The sequence below is a fragment of the Mesoplodon bidens genome, assembly GCF_964165515.1.
Source record: "Mesoplodon bidens genome assembly, chromosome: 5".
Taxonomy (NCBI): Eukaryota; Metazoa; Chordata; class Mammalia; order Artiodactyla; family Ziphiidae; genus Mesoplodon; species Mesoplodon bidens.
Genome location: NC_138161.1, coordinates 75,150,749 through 75,167,075, shown reverse-complemented (window position 1 = coordinate 75,167,075; position 16,327 = coordinate 75,150,749). Strand labels below are relative to the sequence as shown.

Sequence of the window (16,327 nt, the reverse complement as noted above, 5' to 3'; positions counted from 1 at the left end):
GACAGAAAAGAATAACATATTCTAACCTTTCCATTTTGGATTCATTGTCAATTTTGTACTGTGCAAAATCTTGGCTAAGAGACTGTAGCGTTTCTTGAAGGCTCTTTTCACGTTCTACACTTCCTTGATAAAATTTCATCTCTTTTTCCATCGCTTTCACTTTTTCTTCCATAGCCTTAAACTCATGAAGAATTAGATAGCTGACTCCACAGTACTTACAAACTTTTTCTTCAGGAGACATCTAGAAAATAGAACAGACATTTACTGAAATGATATTTTTTAAATTCTAAAACATAACATTCAACTGAAGATGTTATTGTAACCATGTTGGTTAAATGAAGTAAATGTATACTGTGCTATGCCATGGAGTAATAATTGCAACACTGCATACATCTGGATAAAATTTTAAAAACTGGCATGATACCAACTGACACAAAATCTTGGAATTAGGATAGGGTTGTTCAGAGTAATAATTTCTCCATGGTATCTCTAAGAAAGATTTACTCTTGAAATATTCTCCATAAAATAAAACTAAAAATGATGAAAACATCTTCACAATTCTTATTTTAAGATGACTTTTCCACGATGTGGGAATAAATCACTGGCCTTTCACTGCCAACTGCACTGTGATCCTGGAGATGCTTCTTAGCTTCTTCAGATCTCATTTCCCTAATTTATAAAAGTATGGCATTGGGCCAAATGAACTCTAAGTTCCTGTTCAGTTTTTTAACATTTTGAGATTTTTATAGAATTTAACATTCCGTCATAAAACCAGAAATAGGAGAAACACTTTGAACCTAATCTCTTCTGCCTAAATCAGATAGTACTTTTCCCCTCAGGTAGGTATGATTATACCTATTTTACACTTAAGGAAATGGGGACTACTGAAGTTAGATAACCAGCTGCTAAGTAGAGAACTCGGCATTAAAACCAAGTCTATTTTAAAATCAGCACTTATGCCTGTAACCATTTGTATCATATTTATCTACCATGTGAATGTCAGCTAACTCCTCTTACTTCCTTCAGATAAAATGCTTATATATCTTTGGCCAGATAGGGGCAGTGAAAAATGGAATTTTAGCAAAGTCAAGAGAGAGGTAATTCTTTTTTCTGTCTCAAGTATATAAATATTCTTCAAGTAGCCTCTACTTGTCTCGCTATTCACAACGATAGGACAAAGCTTTGTTAAATATTTGCTCCAGGGCACTAAAACTCTTAGATTATACAAGGAATGCTTACTCTTAATGCAACCTCCCTTAGGACTGTAGAAACTGCTCCTATAACTGAGTGATGCCACCATATCTGCCTATCAATGCCATCCACCATCTGCGCCTATCCATGCCATTATACAAGAGATGGTTGAAACAAACTAATGATAATTTTTGAGAGGGCAGACAGCGGAAGCAAGAAGAAGTACAATCCTGCAACCTATGGAACAAAAACCACATTCACAGAAAGACAAGATGGAAAGGCAGAGGGATATGTACCACATGAAGGAACAAAATAAACCCCCAGTAAACAACTAAATGAAGTGGAGATAGGCAACCTTCCAGAAAAAGAATTCAGAATAATGATAGTGAAAATGATAAAAAACCTCGGAAAAAGAGTGGAGGCAAAGATCAAGAATATGCAAGAAATGTTGAGGAAAGAGCTAGAAGAATTAAAGAACAAACACCTAGAAGAATTAAAGAACAAAGAAACAAAGATAAACAATACAATAACTGAAATGAAAATACACAAGAAGGAATCAATAGCAGAATAACTGAGGCATAAGCACAGATAAGTGACCTGGAAGACAGAATGGTGGAATTCACTTCCACGGAACAGAATAAAGAAAAAAGAATGAAAAGAAATAAAGACAGCCTAACAGACCTCTGTGACAACAGTAAACATAACAACATTCGCATTATAGGGGTCCCAGAAGGAGAAGAGAGGGAGAAAGGACCCGAGAGAATATTTTATGAGATTATAGTCTAAAACTTCCCTAACATGGGAAAGGAAATAGCCACCGAAGTCCAGTAAGCGCAGAGAGTCCCAGGCAGGATAAACCCAAGGAGAAACATGCTGAGACACATAGTGATCAAACTGACAAAAATTAAACACAAAGAAAAATTATTGAAAGCAACAAAGGAAAAATGACAAATAACATACAAGGGAACTCCCATAAGGTTAACAGCTGATTTCTCAGCAGAAACTCTACAAGCCAGAAGGGAGTGGCATGATATATTTAAAGTGATGAAAGGGAAGAACCTACAACCAAGATTACACTACCCAGCAAGGATCTCATTCAGATTCTACAGAGAAATCAAAAGCTTTACAGACAACTAAAAGCTAAGAGAATTCAGCACCAACAAACCAGCTCTACAACAAATGCTAAGAGAACTTCTCTAACCGGGAAACACAAGAGAAGAAAAGGACCTACAAAAACAAACCCAAAACAATTAAGAAAATGGTAATAGGAACATACATACTGATAATTACCTTAAATGTAAATGGATTAAATGCTCCAATAAAAAGACACAGGCCTGGGCTTCCCTGGTGGTGCAGTGGTTGAGAATCTGCCTGCCAAGGCAGGGAACACGGCTTCGTGCCCCAGTCCGGGAGGATCCCACATGCCGCAGAGCAGCTAGGCCCGTGAGCCATGGCCGCTGAGCCTGGGTATCCAGAGCCTGTGCTCCGCAATGGGAGAGGCCACAAAAGTGAGAGGCCCACGTACCACAAAAAAAAAAAAAAAAAAAAAAAAAAGACACAGGCTTGCTGAATGGATACAAAAACAAGATCCATATAAATGCTGTCTACAAGAGACCCACTTCAGACCTAGGGACACATACAGACTGAAAGTGAGGGGATGGAAAAAGACATTTCATGCAAATGGAAATCAAAAGAAAGCTAGAGTAGCAATACTCAACAGGTAAAATAGACTTTAAAATAAAGAATGTTATAAGAGACAAGGAAGGACACTACATAATAATCAAGGGATCAATCCAAGAAGAAGATATAACAATTATAAATATATATGCACCTAACATAGGAGCACCTCAATACATAAGGCAACTGCTAACAGCTAAAAAAGAGGAAATCGACAGTTCCACAATAATAGTGGGGGACTTTAACACCTCACTTACACCAATGGACAGATCATCCAAACAGAAAATTAAGAAGGAAACATAAGCTTTAAATACACAACAGACCAGATAGATTTAATTGATATTTATAGGACATTCCACCCAAAATCAGCAGATTACACTTTCTTCTGAAGTGCACACAGAACATTCTCCAGGATAGATCACATCTTGGTCACAAATCAAGCCTCAGTAAATTTAAGAAAACTGAAATCATATCAAGCATCTTTTGTGACAACAACGCTATGAGATTAGAAATCAATTACAGGTAAAAAAACATAAAAAACACAGACACATGAAGGCTAAACAATATGGTACGAAATAACCAAGAGATCACTGAAAAAATCAAAGAGGAAATCAAAAAATACCTACAGACAAATGACAATGAAAACATGATGATCCAAAACCTATGGGATGCAGCAAAAGCAGCTCTAAGAGGGAAGTTGATAGCAATACAAGCCTACCTCAAGGAACAAGAAAAATCTCAAATAAACAATCTAACCTTACACCTAAAGGAACTAGAGAAAGAAGAACAAACAAAACCCAAAGTTAGTAGAAGGAAAGAAATCATAAAGATCAGAGCAGAAATAAATGAAATAGAAACAAAGAAAACAATAGCAAAGATCAATAAAACTAAAAGCTGGTTCTTTGAGAAGATAAACAAAATTGATAAACCTTTAGCCAGACTCATCAAGAAAAAGAGGGAGAAGACTCAAATCAATAAACCTAGAAAAGAAAAAGGAGAAGTTACAACGGACACCGCAGAAATACAAAGCATCATAAGAGACAACTGCAAGCAAGTCTATGCCAGTAAAATGTATAACCTGGAAGAAATGGACAAATTCTTAGGAAGGTATAACCTCCCAAGACAGAACCAGGAAGAAATATAAAATATGAACACATCAATCACAAGTAATGAAATTGAAACTGTTATTTAAAATCTACCAACAAAAAAAAAGAAAAAAAAATCTTCCAACAAACAAAAGTCCAGGATTGATGGCTTCACAGGTGAATTCTATCAAACATTTAGATAAAAGCTAAGACCCATTCTTCTCAAACTCTTCCTAAAAATTGCAGAGGAAGGAACACTCCCAAGCTCATTCAAGAGGCCACCATCGCCCTGATACCAAAACCAGAAAAAGATACTACAAAAAAAGAAAATTACAGACCAATATCACTGATGAATATAGATGCAAAAATCCTCAACAGAATACTAGCAAACAGAATCCAACAACACATTAAAAGGATGATACACCATGATCAAGTGGGATTTATCCCAGGGATGCAAGGCTTCTTCAATATATGCAAATCAATCAATGTGATATACCAAATTAACAAATTGAAGAAGAAAAACCATATGATCATCTCAATAGATGCAGAAAAAGCTTTTGACAAAATTCAACACCCATTTATGATAAACACTCTCCAGAAAGCAGGCATAGAGGGAACCTACCTCAACATATTAAAGGCCATATATTACAAACCCACAGCAAACATCATTCTCAATGGTGGAAAAACTGAAAGCGTTTCCTCTAAGATCAGGAAGAAGACAAGGATGTCTACTCTTGCCACTATTATTCAACATAGTTTTGGAAGTCCTAGCCACAGCAATCAGAGAAGAAAAAGAAATAAAAGGAATACAAATTTGAAAAGAAGAAGTAAAACTGTCACTGTTTGCAGATGACATGATACTATACATAGAGAATCCTAATGATGCCACCAGAAAACTACTAGAGCTAATCAATGAATTTGGTAAATAGCAGGATACAAAATTAATGCACAGAAATCTCTTGCATTCCTATACGCTAATGATGAAAAATCTGAAAGAGAAATTAAGGAAACACTCCCATTTACCACTGCAACAAAAAGAATAAAATACCTAGGAATAAACCTACCTAGGGAGACAAAAGTCTTATATGCAGAAAACTATAATACACTGATGAAAGAAATTAAAGACGATACAAACAAATGGAGATATATGCCATGTTCTTGGATTGGAAGGATCAATATTGTCAAAATGACTATACTACCCAAAGCAATCTACAGATTCAATGCAATCCCTATCAAATTACCAATGGCATTTTTTTTACAGAGCTAGAACAAAAAAATCTTAAAATTTGTATGTAGACACAGAAGACCCCAAATAGATGGGAAAAAACAGAGCAGGAGGAATCATGCTCCCGGACTTCAGACTATACTACAAAGCTACAGTAATCAAGACAGTATGGTACTGGCACAAAAACAGAAATATAGGTCAATGGATCAGGATAGAAAGCCCAGAGATAAACCCACGCACCTATGGTCACCTAATCTATGACAAAGGAGGAAAAGATATACAATGGAGAAAAGACAGTCTCTTCCGTAAGTGGTGCTAGGAAAACTGGATAGCTACATGTAAAGGAATGAAATTAGAACACTCCCTAACACCATACACAAAAATAAACTCAAAATGGATTAGAGACCTAAATGTAAGATGGGACACTATAAAACTCATAGAGGAAAACATAGGAAGAACATTCTGACATAAATCACAGCAAGATCTTTTTTGATCCACCTCCTAGAGTAATGGAAATAAAAACAAAAATAAACAAATGGGACCTAATGAAACTTAAAACCTTTTGCAAAGCAAAGGAAACTACAAACAAGACGAAAAGATAACCCTCAGAATGGGAGAAAATATTTGCAAATGAATCAACGGAGAAAGGATTAATCTCCAAAATATATAAACCGCCCATGCAGCTCAATATTAAAAAAACAAACAACCCAATCCAAAAATGGACAGAAGACCTAAAGAGACATTTCTCCAAAGAAGACATACAGACGGCCAAGAACCACATGAAAAGCTGCTCAACATCACTAATTATTAGAGAAATGCAAATCAAAACTACAATGAGGTATCACCTGACACCAGTTAGAATGGGCATGATCAGAAAATCTACAGACAACAAATGCCGGAGAGGGTGTGGAGAAAAGGGAATCCTCTTGCACTGTTGGTGGGAATATAAATTGATATAGCCACTATGGAGAACAGTATGGAGGTTCCCTTAAAAACTAAAAATAGAATTATCATATGACCCAGCAATTCCACTACTGGGCATATACCCAGAGAAAACCATAATTCAAAAAGATACATGCACCCCATTGTTCACTGCAGCACTATTTACAATATCCAGGTCATGGAAGCAACCTAAATGCCCATCGACAGACAAATGGATAAAGAAGATGTGGTACATATATATAATGGAATATTACTCAGCCATAAAAAGGAACGAAATTGGGTCATTTTTAGGGACATGGATGGATCTGGAGACTGTCATACAGAGTAAGTCAGCAAGAGAAAAACAAATATCGTATATTAACGCATATATGTGGAACCTAGAAAAATGGTACAGATGAACGATGAACCAGTTTGCAGGGCAGAAATAGAGACACAGATGTAGAGAACAAACATATGGACACCAAGGGGGGAAAGTGGTAGGGGGGTGGTGTGATGAATTGGGAGATTGGGACTGACATATGTATAAAATGGATAACTAATAAGAACCTGCTCTATAAAAAAATAAAATAAAATTCAATAAAAAAATTTTTATACATTAACGTTTTTCTCATTTAAACTTAAATAATAAAAAATTCAAATTAAAAACCACGATATAATACTATGGGATACCAATGAATGACTACATCAATCACCTAACTGCCACTGACACCAAATTTACAGAGTTATAAAACAAGTTTGAAAGAAATCATAAATATAACCTGGTTCAAGCTCTGGATGGGTTCATTGAGACTATTCCAAGCTAGATAAGTTGTTATCCGGACTCTATTTCAGCATCCCAAGTGATGAGAAACTACTTTGTAAAGCAGCCTGTTCCATCCTCTGATGGTTTTGTCTATGAGGAAATTCTTTCTCTTGCTGACCCCAAATCTTCCTCCCTGCAGCATCCACAGGTCCTAGACCACCTGGCAACCATGAGGAATAATCCAAGCCTTATTCTAATATTTAAAGACAGCTATTAGGAACACTCTGTATCTTCTAATTCTCCAGGTCAACACTTCCAATTCCTTCAGCTGTTTCCCATATAACATGGTTTTGAATTTCTTCCTCATTCTAGATAATTTTCTCTGAACTTGTTCCAGTGTTCTCTATCTGTTTCAAGGTATGGTGCCCAGAATTGAATACTTCAGCTGGTCTCACTAAAGCAGAATAAGAGAGGACTCAAACTTCCCTCATTATAATACCTCATTAATAATACCATTAGTAACATCATCTTACGCAACCTTAGATCACAATGGTCTTTTGTATTTTGGGCAATTATATGTTGCTATTATATATTATAACTGGCTTTTATGTTAAATAAAGCCTCTATTTAAAAACACACTGCACTGTAAAACCATGTCTCATTATACTGAATATACCAATCCATTCCTTCCCACTTATTTCCCCTTTTGTAGAGAATCCACCTTCCACATTCCTGGCTGCTCTGTGTGGTTATATGACTAAAACCCCCTCCACCCATCCATCCTACCATGGCTGAGTGGTGGATGAGGGTTAGACATAAGACCTAGAAGAACCAAGCCCTGAGCTGGGATGAGCCAGCTAGGTGTGTAGTGTTGAAGACCAGGCAATTTGGACACCTTTAGGGTGGCCATAATAAAGAAGGGTCATGTGCAATGTACAGAGTAAACCACATTATTGGGATGAGAGAGAAGAATGAGCAGACACATAGAGAGAAGATGAGAAAAAGACATTGTGGATCCAGGGTAAGAGAGGAAAATATGGAACCAGTCAGTGTCTCATACCCAGTGAACTTCCAATTCCTTACTTCAGTCCCTGATGAGACCTAGTTGCCCTACCTGCCCTTCGGGATCCATGTCCAATCTTCCTCCACTATTCTCTCTTTTTCCCCTAAAGCTACCTATTCCTTACAACCAATAACTCTCATTCTATTATGTGAGCATTTGGCTTTTCAGATGCAAGTGCACAACAAGAAATATAACTGCAAATATAAATAAATAAAATATATTTTTTATGTATATATACACATACATATTATGTTTTAAACTCAGACTTCAGTGACTTCAGTACCCAGAAAATTCTAAGCTTTGTATCTTCTGCAAAATTGATCCTTGCAAGTTATTTTATCCATCTAATTTATTGATAAAAAATGTTGAATATGACAAAATTGAGGCTATGGAATGTCATATCTGCTTGGTTGATACTAATCCACTACTCTGCACATTACAGACACAGTGCTTCAGCTGGTTATTAAACTACACAACTATTTGTGTAACCAGTTTGTATTTATTCATATTGTCTTTAGGAATATTAAGACAAACTTTGTCAAATGCCTTCATAAAGTCCATATATTCTATGTCAACTACAGTTCCTGGATCTAGTGACTTTACACAAAATGGAATGGCAAGGCCTACGTGCTGGTTCTCTTCAAAAACATAAAACTGGCTCAAGGGTTATTATTTTCTCTAATATCTCCTCACAAATCACCTTTTTTCTTTTTATAAATATATTTATTTTATTTATTTATTTTTGGCTGTGTTGGGTCTTCATTGCTGCACACGGGCTTTCTCTAATTGTGGCAAGTGGGGGCTACTCTTCGTTGCGGTGCGTGGGCTTCTCATTGCGGTGGCTTCTCTTGTTGTGGAGCATGGGTTCTAGGCATGCAGGCTTCAGTAGTTGCAGCACACAGGCTCAATAGTTGTGGCTCGCAGGCTCCAGAGCACAGGCTCAGTAGTTGTGGCACACGGGCTTAGTTGCTCCATGGCATGTGGGATCTTCCTGGATCAGGGCTCAAACCTGTGTCCCCTGCATTGGCAGGTGGATTCTCAACCACTGAACCACCAGGGAAGCCCACAAATCACCCCTTAATATTATATTCTAGAATCCTGTCTGGGAGCTCACTGGTTGTAATTTATGGTCATTCTATACATGGAATGGTATTTGTACACTATCCTCTTACTCTCTACACATTCTCAAAGATCATCAAGAGTGGCTTTGCAATCCCACTGAAAGGTACTATCAGTCCCCAGGAATATAATTCATCCAGGTCAAGAGCCCTGAACTAATGCAGAGAATATGGGTATTTTCTTACAATCCCTTTGCCCATCATGAGTTTTGGTTCCTTCTCATCAATTTGAAAATTATATTCTTACTCTAAAGAAATTTCATCCTTAACCTATTAATCACAGTTCTTTCCCTGCTCCTGGGAAAGTGCCATATCCTTATTCTAAATAAAACTCTTGCTGGATGGAGCTTATGTGCAGTCTGATGTACAAAATACAAACAGTATAAACTTCACAATTGTGAAAGCTATCAAAATGTTATTACACCATAGCAATCATGGTGGGGAAAGCTGAAAATAAGTGAAATATACATTTTGTAGAACAAGTCTTCTAGAAGTTCAGGAAAGGAAGCCAAAACATGATACTCATTATGATATAGGAAACAAGACAAATTATAAAGTAATAGGTCCATAAGAGTAGACTCTATACTTCACTTAGTACAACCTGAATCACTGTGTACAACAAATATATTGAACAAAAGTTTTCAATGCTATTAAATTGTAAACAGTTTTCTGTAAGTAAAACTGCAACAGGAAAATATAATAACGCTTTCAAATTCTTTGTGTCTACATAGGCTAATTACTTAGGATGTTTCTGTGAAACTTGAGAAGATATGAAATACTAAAATTATCTTCCCAGATGAGGTAAATAAAACTTAGATGTTTTTTGTGAAATATAATGTGTGCTTCATTCTTATAACTTGGTGTTATATCATCTCGTTGTGTAAGTAAAATAAGAACATGCTGTCATTCTTGAGAAAAGAGCTATCATTAGCAGGATGCTTTTGCTTTTTACAAGATGCACTTTGGAGGAGGCATCAACAAATGCAGTATATTAAACAAATGCAGAGCCATTTAAAAATAAATTGTAAAATAAACTCAAATGTAGTATCTGTACTTTTAAAATTATAGTTATTTAATATAAAAATGATGCAAAATTTTTAAAAGGTTAAATTAGGCTTCAGATCCTTTTCAAAACTCCTGTCTGTGCTTCAAGTGGAAAAAGCGCTCAGTAACCTCCTGCTGCGCAAGCGAAGCATTCTCTGATCCAAAAATTGTTCTTCCTTCCTTTCTCCACCCATCCCATGCTTTTCGTGCTTGTGTAAGGAGGAAAGAAACAGAGCAACTATTCCACTGCTGTAAAAATGACAGCAGTATAAAATGTTAACCTTTCTAAGAAGTTTTACATTAAAAAAAATATGCCTTTACTCAAAACAATGAGTGTTTAGCTAGTGAATTTCATTCAGATTGGGAGAAACCTTTTGAGACAGGACAGTGGACCTTCTGAGTCATTAGCAACACAGACCACCTGACAATTTCATAAGGCCATCAAGACCCTTCCTTTCAATAAGTCAACTGGCTGCACCACCAATTTAAAAATCAGTTTGGTAAAGACCATCTACCCAAATCCCCTAAACCTGTATTCCCAGCAATATGGGTTTTTTTAGACACAGACAGTATTCTTCTCAAATTTATATGAAAAGGCAAAGGAAATAGAAAAGCTAAAACTGTCTTGAAAAAGAAGGATAAAATGGGATAAGCATTTTACCTGATTTCAAGCCATACTATTATACACTAATCAACACTGTGTGATATTTGTCAAAGGATAGATGCATAGATCAATGGAATAGAATAGAGAACCCAGAAACAGATCTATATAAATATGCCAAATTGATTTTTGGCAGAGGTGTAAAAGCAATTCAGTAAAGGAAAAATAGCCTTCTCAGCAAATGGTCCTGGAACAATTAGATATCCATAGGTTTAAAAAAAAAAAAAAAAAAAAAAAAGGACCTCAACCTAAACCTCATACCCCATACAAAAATTAACTTACAGTGGGTCATGGACTAAAATGTAAAACAAAAATTTGATTTCAGAAGCAAAAAGCTTAGGAGGAAATCCTCAGGATCTAAACTAGGGAAACAGTTTTTACACTTGATACCAAAAGCATGAACCATAAAAGGAAAAATTGATAACCTGAATTGCACCAAAATTTAAAACTTTTGCCCTGTAAAGAGGATGAAATGACAAGCTACAGACTGGGAAAAAATATTTGCAAGCCACATATCTGACAAAGGACTAGTATCTAGATTATATAAAGAATTCTCAAAACTCAACAGTTTAAAAAAAATCCAATCAGAAAATGGTCAAAAGACATGAAGAGACATCTCACCTAAAAGTATACACAGATGACGGGACTTCCCTGGTGATACAGTGGTTAAGAATCCACCTGCCAATGCAGGGGACATGGGTTCAATCCCTGGTCTGGGAAGACCCCACATGCCACAGAGCAACTAAGCCCATGCACCACAACTACTGAGCCTGAGCTCAAGAGCCCGCGAGCCACAAATACTGAGCTCATGTGCCACAACTACTGAAGCCCCTGTGCCTAGAGCCCAGGCTCCACAACAAAAGAAGCCACTGCAGTGAGAAGCCCATGCATGGCAACTAGAGAAAAGCCTACGCGCAGCAACGAAACCCCAATGCAGCCAAAAATTTTTTTTAATTTTTAATTAAAAATTTTTAAAAAAAGATACACAGATGCCACATAAGCACATAAAAAGATATTCAATATCATTAGCCATTTGGAAAATACAAATTAAAACTTTAATGAGCTATCACTTCACACCTATCAGAAAGGTTATAATAAAAACTAATGACAATGGTACAATATATTTAAAGTTATAAGAGGGAAAAACCTACAACGAAGAATACTCTACCTAGCAAGACTCTCATTCAGGTTTCATGGAGAGATCAAAAGCTTTACAGACAAGCAAAAGCTAAAAGAGTTCAGCACTACCAAACCAGCTTTACAAGAAATGTTAACAGGATTTCCATAAGCAAAAAAAAAGGCCACAACTAGAAATATGAAAATTACAATAGGAAAAAGCTCAGGCAAACACATAGTAAATATAGGAAATCAACCAGGCACAAAGCTAGTAGGAAGGTTAAAAGACAAAAATAATAAAATCATCTATACCCACAATAAGCAGTTAAGGGATAAACAAAACAATCAGATGTAAAATACTATGTCAAAAAGAATAATCTTGAGGGGAGGAGAGTACAAATGCAAGGTTGTTAAAATACATTTGAAATTAAGAGATCAACAATTTAAAACAATCAAATATATATATATATATATATATATATATATATATATATATATATATATATTGCTATATAACCACAAACCAAAAATCTATAATAGATACACAGAAAAAAAAGAAAAAGGAATCCAAACATAGCACTAAAGACAGTCATCAAATCACAAGAGGAAAGAACAAAGGAAGAAGAAAGGAACAAAAAAGACCTTAAAAAATTAACAAAATGGCAATAAGAACATACATATCAATAATTACTTTAAATGTAATAGACTAGATGCTCCAATCAAAAGACACGGAGTGGCTGAATGGAAACAAAAACAAGACCCGTATATATGCTGCCTACAAGAGACTCACTTCAGATCTCAAGACACACATAGACAGAAAATGAAGGGATGGAAAAAGGTATTCATTGCAAATGGAAATCAAAAGAAAGCCAGGGTAGAAATACTTGCATCAGACAAATAGACTTTAAAACAAAGATTGTTACAAGAGGCAAAGAAGGACATTACATAATGATCAAGGGCTTAATCCAAGAAGATGTAACAATCGCAAATATATAAGCACTTAACATAGGAGCATCTAAATACATAAAGCAAATACTAACAGATATAAGGGAGAAGTTGACAGTAATACAATAATAGCAGGGGACTTTAACACCCCATTTACATCAATGGACAGATCATCCAAACAGAAAATTAATAAGGAAACACTGGCCTTAATGACACACTAGACCAGATGAACTTAATAGATATACATAGAACATTCCATCAAAAAGCAGCAGAATAGGGCCTCCCTGGTGGCGCAGTGGTTGAGAGTCCGCCTGCCGATGCAGGGGATACGGGTTCGTGCCCCGGTCTGGGAGGATCCCATATGCCGCGGAGCGGCTGGGCCCGTGAGCCATGGCCGCTGGGCCTGCGCATCCGGAGCCTGTGCTCCGCAACGGGAGAGGCCACAACAGTGAGAGGCCCGCATACCGCAAAAAAAAAAAAAAGCAGCAGAATACACATTCTTTTCAAATGCACATGGAATATTCTCCAGGATAGTTCATGTACAAGGCCACAAAACAAGCCTTGGTAAATTTAAGAAAACTGAAATCATATCAAGCATCTTTTCCAACCACAATGCTATGAGACTAGAAATCAACTACAAGAAAAATAAACTGTAAAAAACACAAACATGTGGAGGCTAAACAATATGCTACTAAAGAAGCAATGGTTCACTGAAGAAATCAAAGAAGAAATTAAAAAATACATGGAGACAAAAGAAAATAAAAACACAACAATCCAAAATCTACAGGATGCAGTAAAAAAGCAGTTCGAAGAGGGAAGTTTATAGCGATACAAGTTTACCTCAGGAAACAAGAAAAACCTCAAATAAACAATCTAACATTACACCTAAGGGAACTAGAAAAAGACAAAACAAACAAAATCCGAAGTTAGTGGAAGGAAAGAAATCATAAAGATCAGAGCAGAAACAAATTAGATAGAGGCTTTAAAAAACAATAGAAAAGATCAATAAAACTGAGAGCTGGTTCTTTGACAAGATAAACAAAATTGATAAACTTTCAGCCAGACTCACCAAGAAAAAAAGACAAAGGACCCAAATCAATAAAATCAGAAATGAAAAAGGAGAAGTGGGCCTCCCTGGTGGCGCAGTTGTTGAGAGTCCGCCTGCCGATGCAGGGGATACGGGTTCGTGCCCCGGTCTGGGAGGATCCCATATGCCGCGGAGCGGCTGGGCCCGTGAGCCATGGCCGCTGGGCCTGCGCATCCGGAGCCTGTGCTCCGCAACGGGAGAGGCCACAAGAGTGAGAGGCCCGCATACCGCAAAAAGAAAAAAAAAAAAAAAAAAAAAAAAAAAAAGAAAAAGGAGAAGTTACAACAGACACCATAGAAATACAAAGGATCATCAGAGACTACTAAGAACAACTGTATGCCAATACAGTGGACAACCTAGAAGAAAGGGACAAATACCTAGAAATGTACAATCTCCAAAGAATGAACCAGGAAAAAATAAAAAATATGAACAGACCAACTACCAGTAATGAGAGTGAATCAGTTTTTTAAAACTCTCAAAAAACAAAAGTCCAGGACCAGATAGCTTCACAGGTGAATTTTACCAAACATTTAGAGAAGAGTTAACACCTATCCTTCTCAAACTATTCCAAAAAATTGCAGAGGAACAAATGCTTCCAAATTCATTCTATGAGCCCAGCATAACCCTGATACTAAACCAAGACAAATATCACAAACAAAAAAAGAAACTACAGGTTAATAACATTAATGAACATAGGTGCAAAAATGCTCAACCAAATATTAGCAAACTGAATCAAACAATACATTAAAAGGATCATATACCATGATCAAGTGGGATTTATCCCAGGGTTGCAAGGATTTTTCAATATCTGCAAATCAATCAATGTAATACACCACATTAACAAACTGAAGAATAAGAACCATATGATCATCTCAATAGATGCAGAAAAAGCTTTTGACAAAATCCAACACCGATTTATGGTAAAAACTCTCCAGAAAGTGGGCATAGAAGGAACATACCTCAACATAATAAAGGCCATATACGACAAACCTACAGCTAACATCATACTCAATGGCGAAAAGAGGAAAGCATTTCCTCTAAGATCAGGAACAAGACAAAGATGCTCACTCTCACCATTTTTGTTCAACATAGTATTGGAAGTCTTAGCCACAGCTATTAGATAAGAAAAAGAAATAAAAGGAATTCTAATTGGAATGGAAGAAGTAAAACTGTCATGGCTTGCAGATGACACGATACTATACATAGAAAATCCTAAGGATGCCACCAAAAAATTACTAGAGCTCATCAATGAATCTGGTAAAATTTAAGGATACAAAATGAATGCGCAGAAATCTGTTGCATTTCTATACACTAACAATAAACTATCAGAAAGAGAAATTAAGGAAACAGTCACATCAAAAAGAATAAAATACCTAGGAATAAACCTACCCAAAGAGGTAAGGAAAACTATAAAACACTGATAAAAGAAACTGACAATGACACAAACAGATGGAAAGATATACTGTGTTCACGGACTGGAAGAACTAATATTGTTAAAATGACCATACTACCAAAGGCAATCTGCAGATTCAATGTAATCCCTATTAAAATACCAATGGCATTTTTCACAGAACTAGAACAAATAATTTTAAAATTTGTATGGAAATACAAAAGACCCCCAATAGCCAGAACAATGTTGAGAAAGAACAGAGCTGGAAGTATCATGTTCCCTGACTTCAGACTATAATACAAAGCTACAGTAATCAAAACAGTATGATGCTGGCACAAAAACAGAAAAAACAGACACACAGATCGTTGGAGCAGAACAGAGAGCCAGAAATAAACTAACACACCTATGGTCAATTAATCTACGTCAAAGGAGACAACAATATATAATGGAGAAAAGATAGCTTCTTCAATAAGTGGTGCTGGGAAAACTGGACAGCTACATGTAAAAGAATGAAACTAGAACATTTTCTAACATCATATACAAAAATAAGCTCAAAATGGATTAAAGACTAAATGTAAGACCGGAAATCATAAAACTCCTAGAAGAAAACAGGAGGAACTCTCTTTGACATACATTACAATATTTTTTTGACCTTTCTCCTGAAGCAAAGGAAATAAAAGCAAAATTAAGCAAATCAAACCTTTTGCACAGCAAAGGAAACCTTTGACAAAACAAAAAGACAATCTACTGAATGGGAAAAATATTTGCAAATGATAATATTGATAAGGGGTTAATAATCAAAATATAAACAGCTCACACAACTCAATATCAAAAAAAAACCCAAATAACTCAATTTAAAAATGGACATAAGACTTGAATAAACCTTTTCCCATGGACAACAGGCACATAAAAAGATGCTCAACATTGTTAACCATTAGAGAAATGCAAATGAAAAACCACAAGGAGATATCATCTCACACCTGTCAGAATGGCTGTCATCAAAAAGAACTCAAACAATGTGGGTGAGGATGCAGAGAAGAA

General features: G+C 36.2%; 1 protein-coding gene across 1 annotated transcript in view; it reads right to left on the bottom strand.

Annotated features, from left to right (window-relative positions):
- Positions 1 to 16,327, bottom strand: part of LEKR1 (leucine, glutamate and lysine rich 1) — a 269,112-nt gene that overhangs the window by 239,347 nt on the left and 13,438 nt on the right. Inside the window, exon 4 of the mRNA XM_081235005.1 lies at positions 27 to 241. Coding sequence (XP_081091131.1) covers positions 27 to 241 — 215 coding nt within the window. The remainder of the gene's footprint in view (positions 1 to 26; positions 242 to 16,327) is intronic.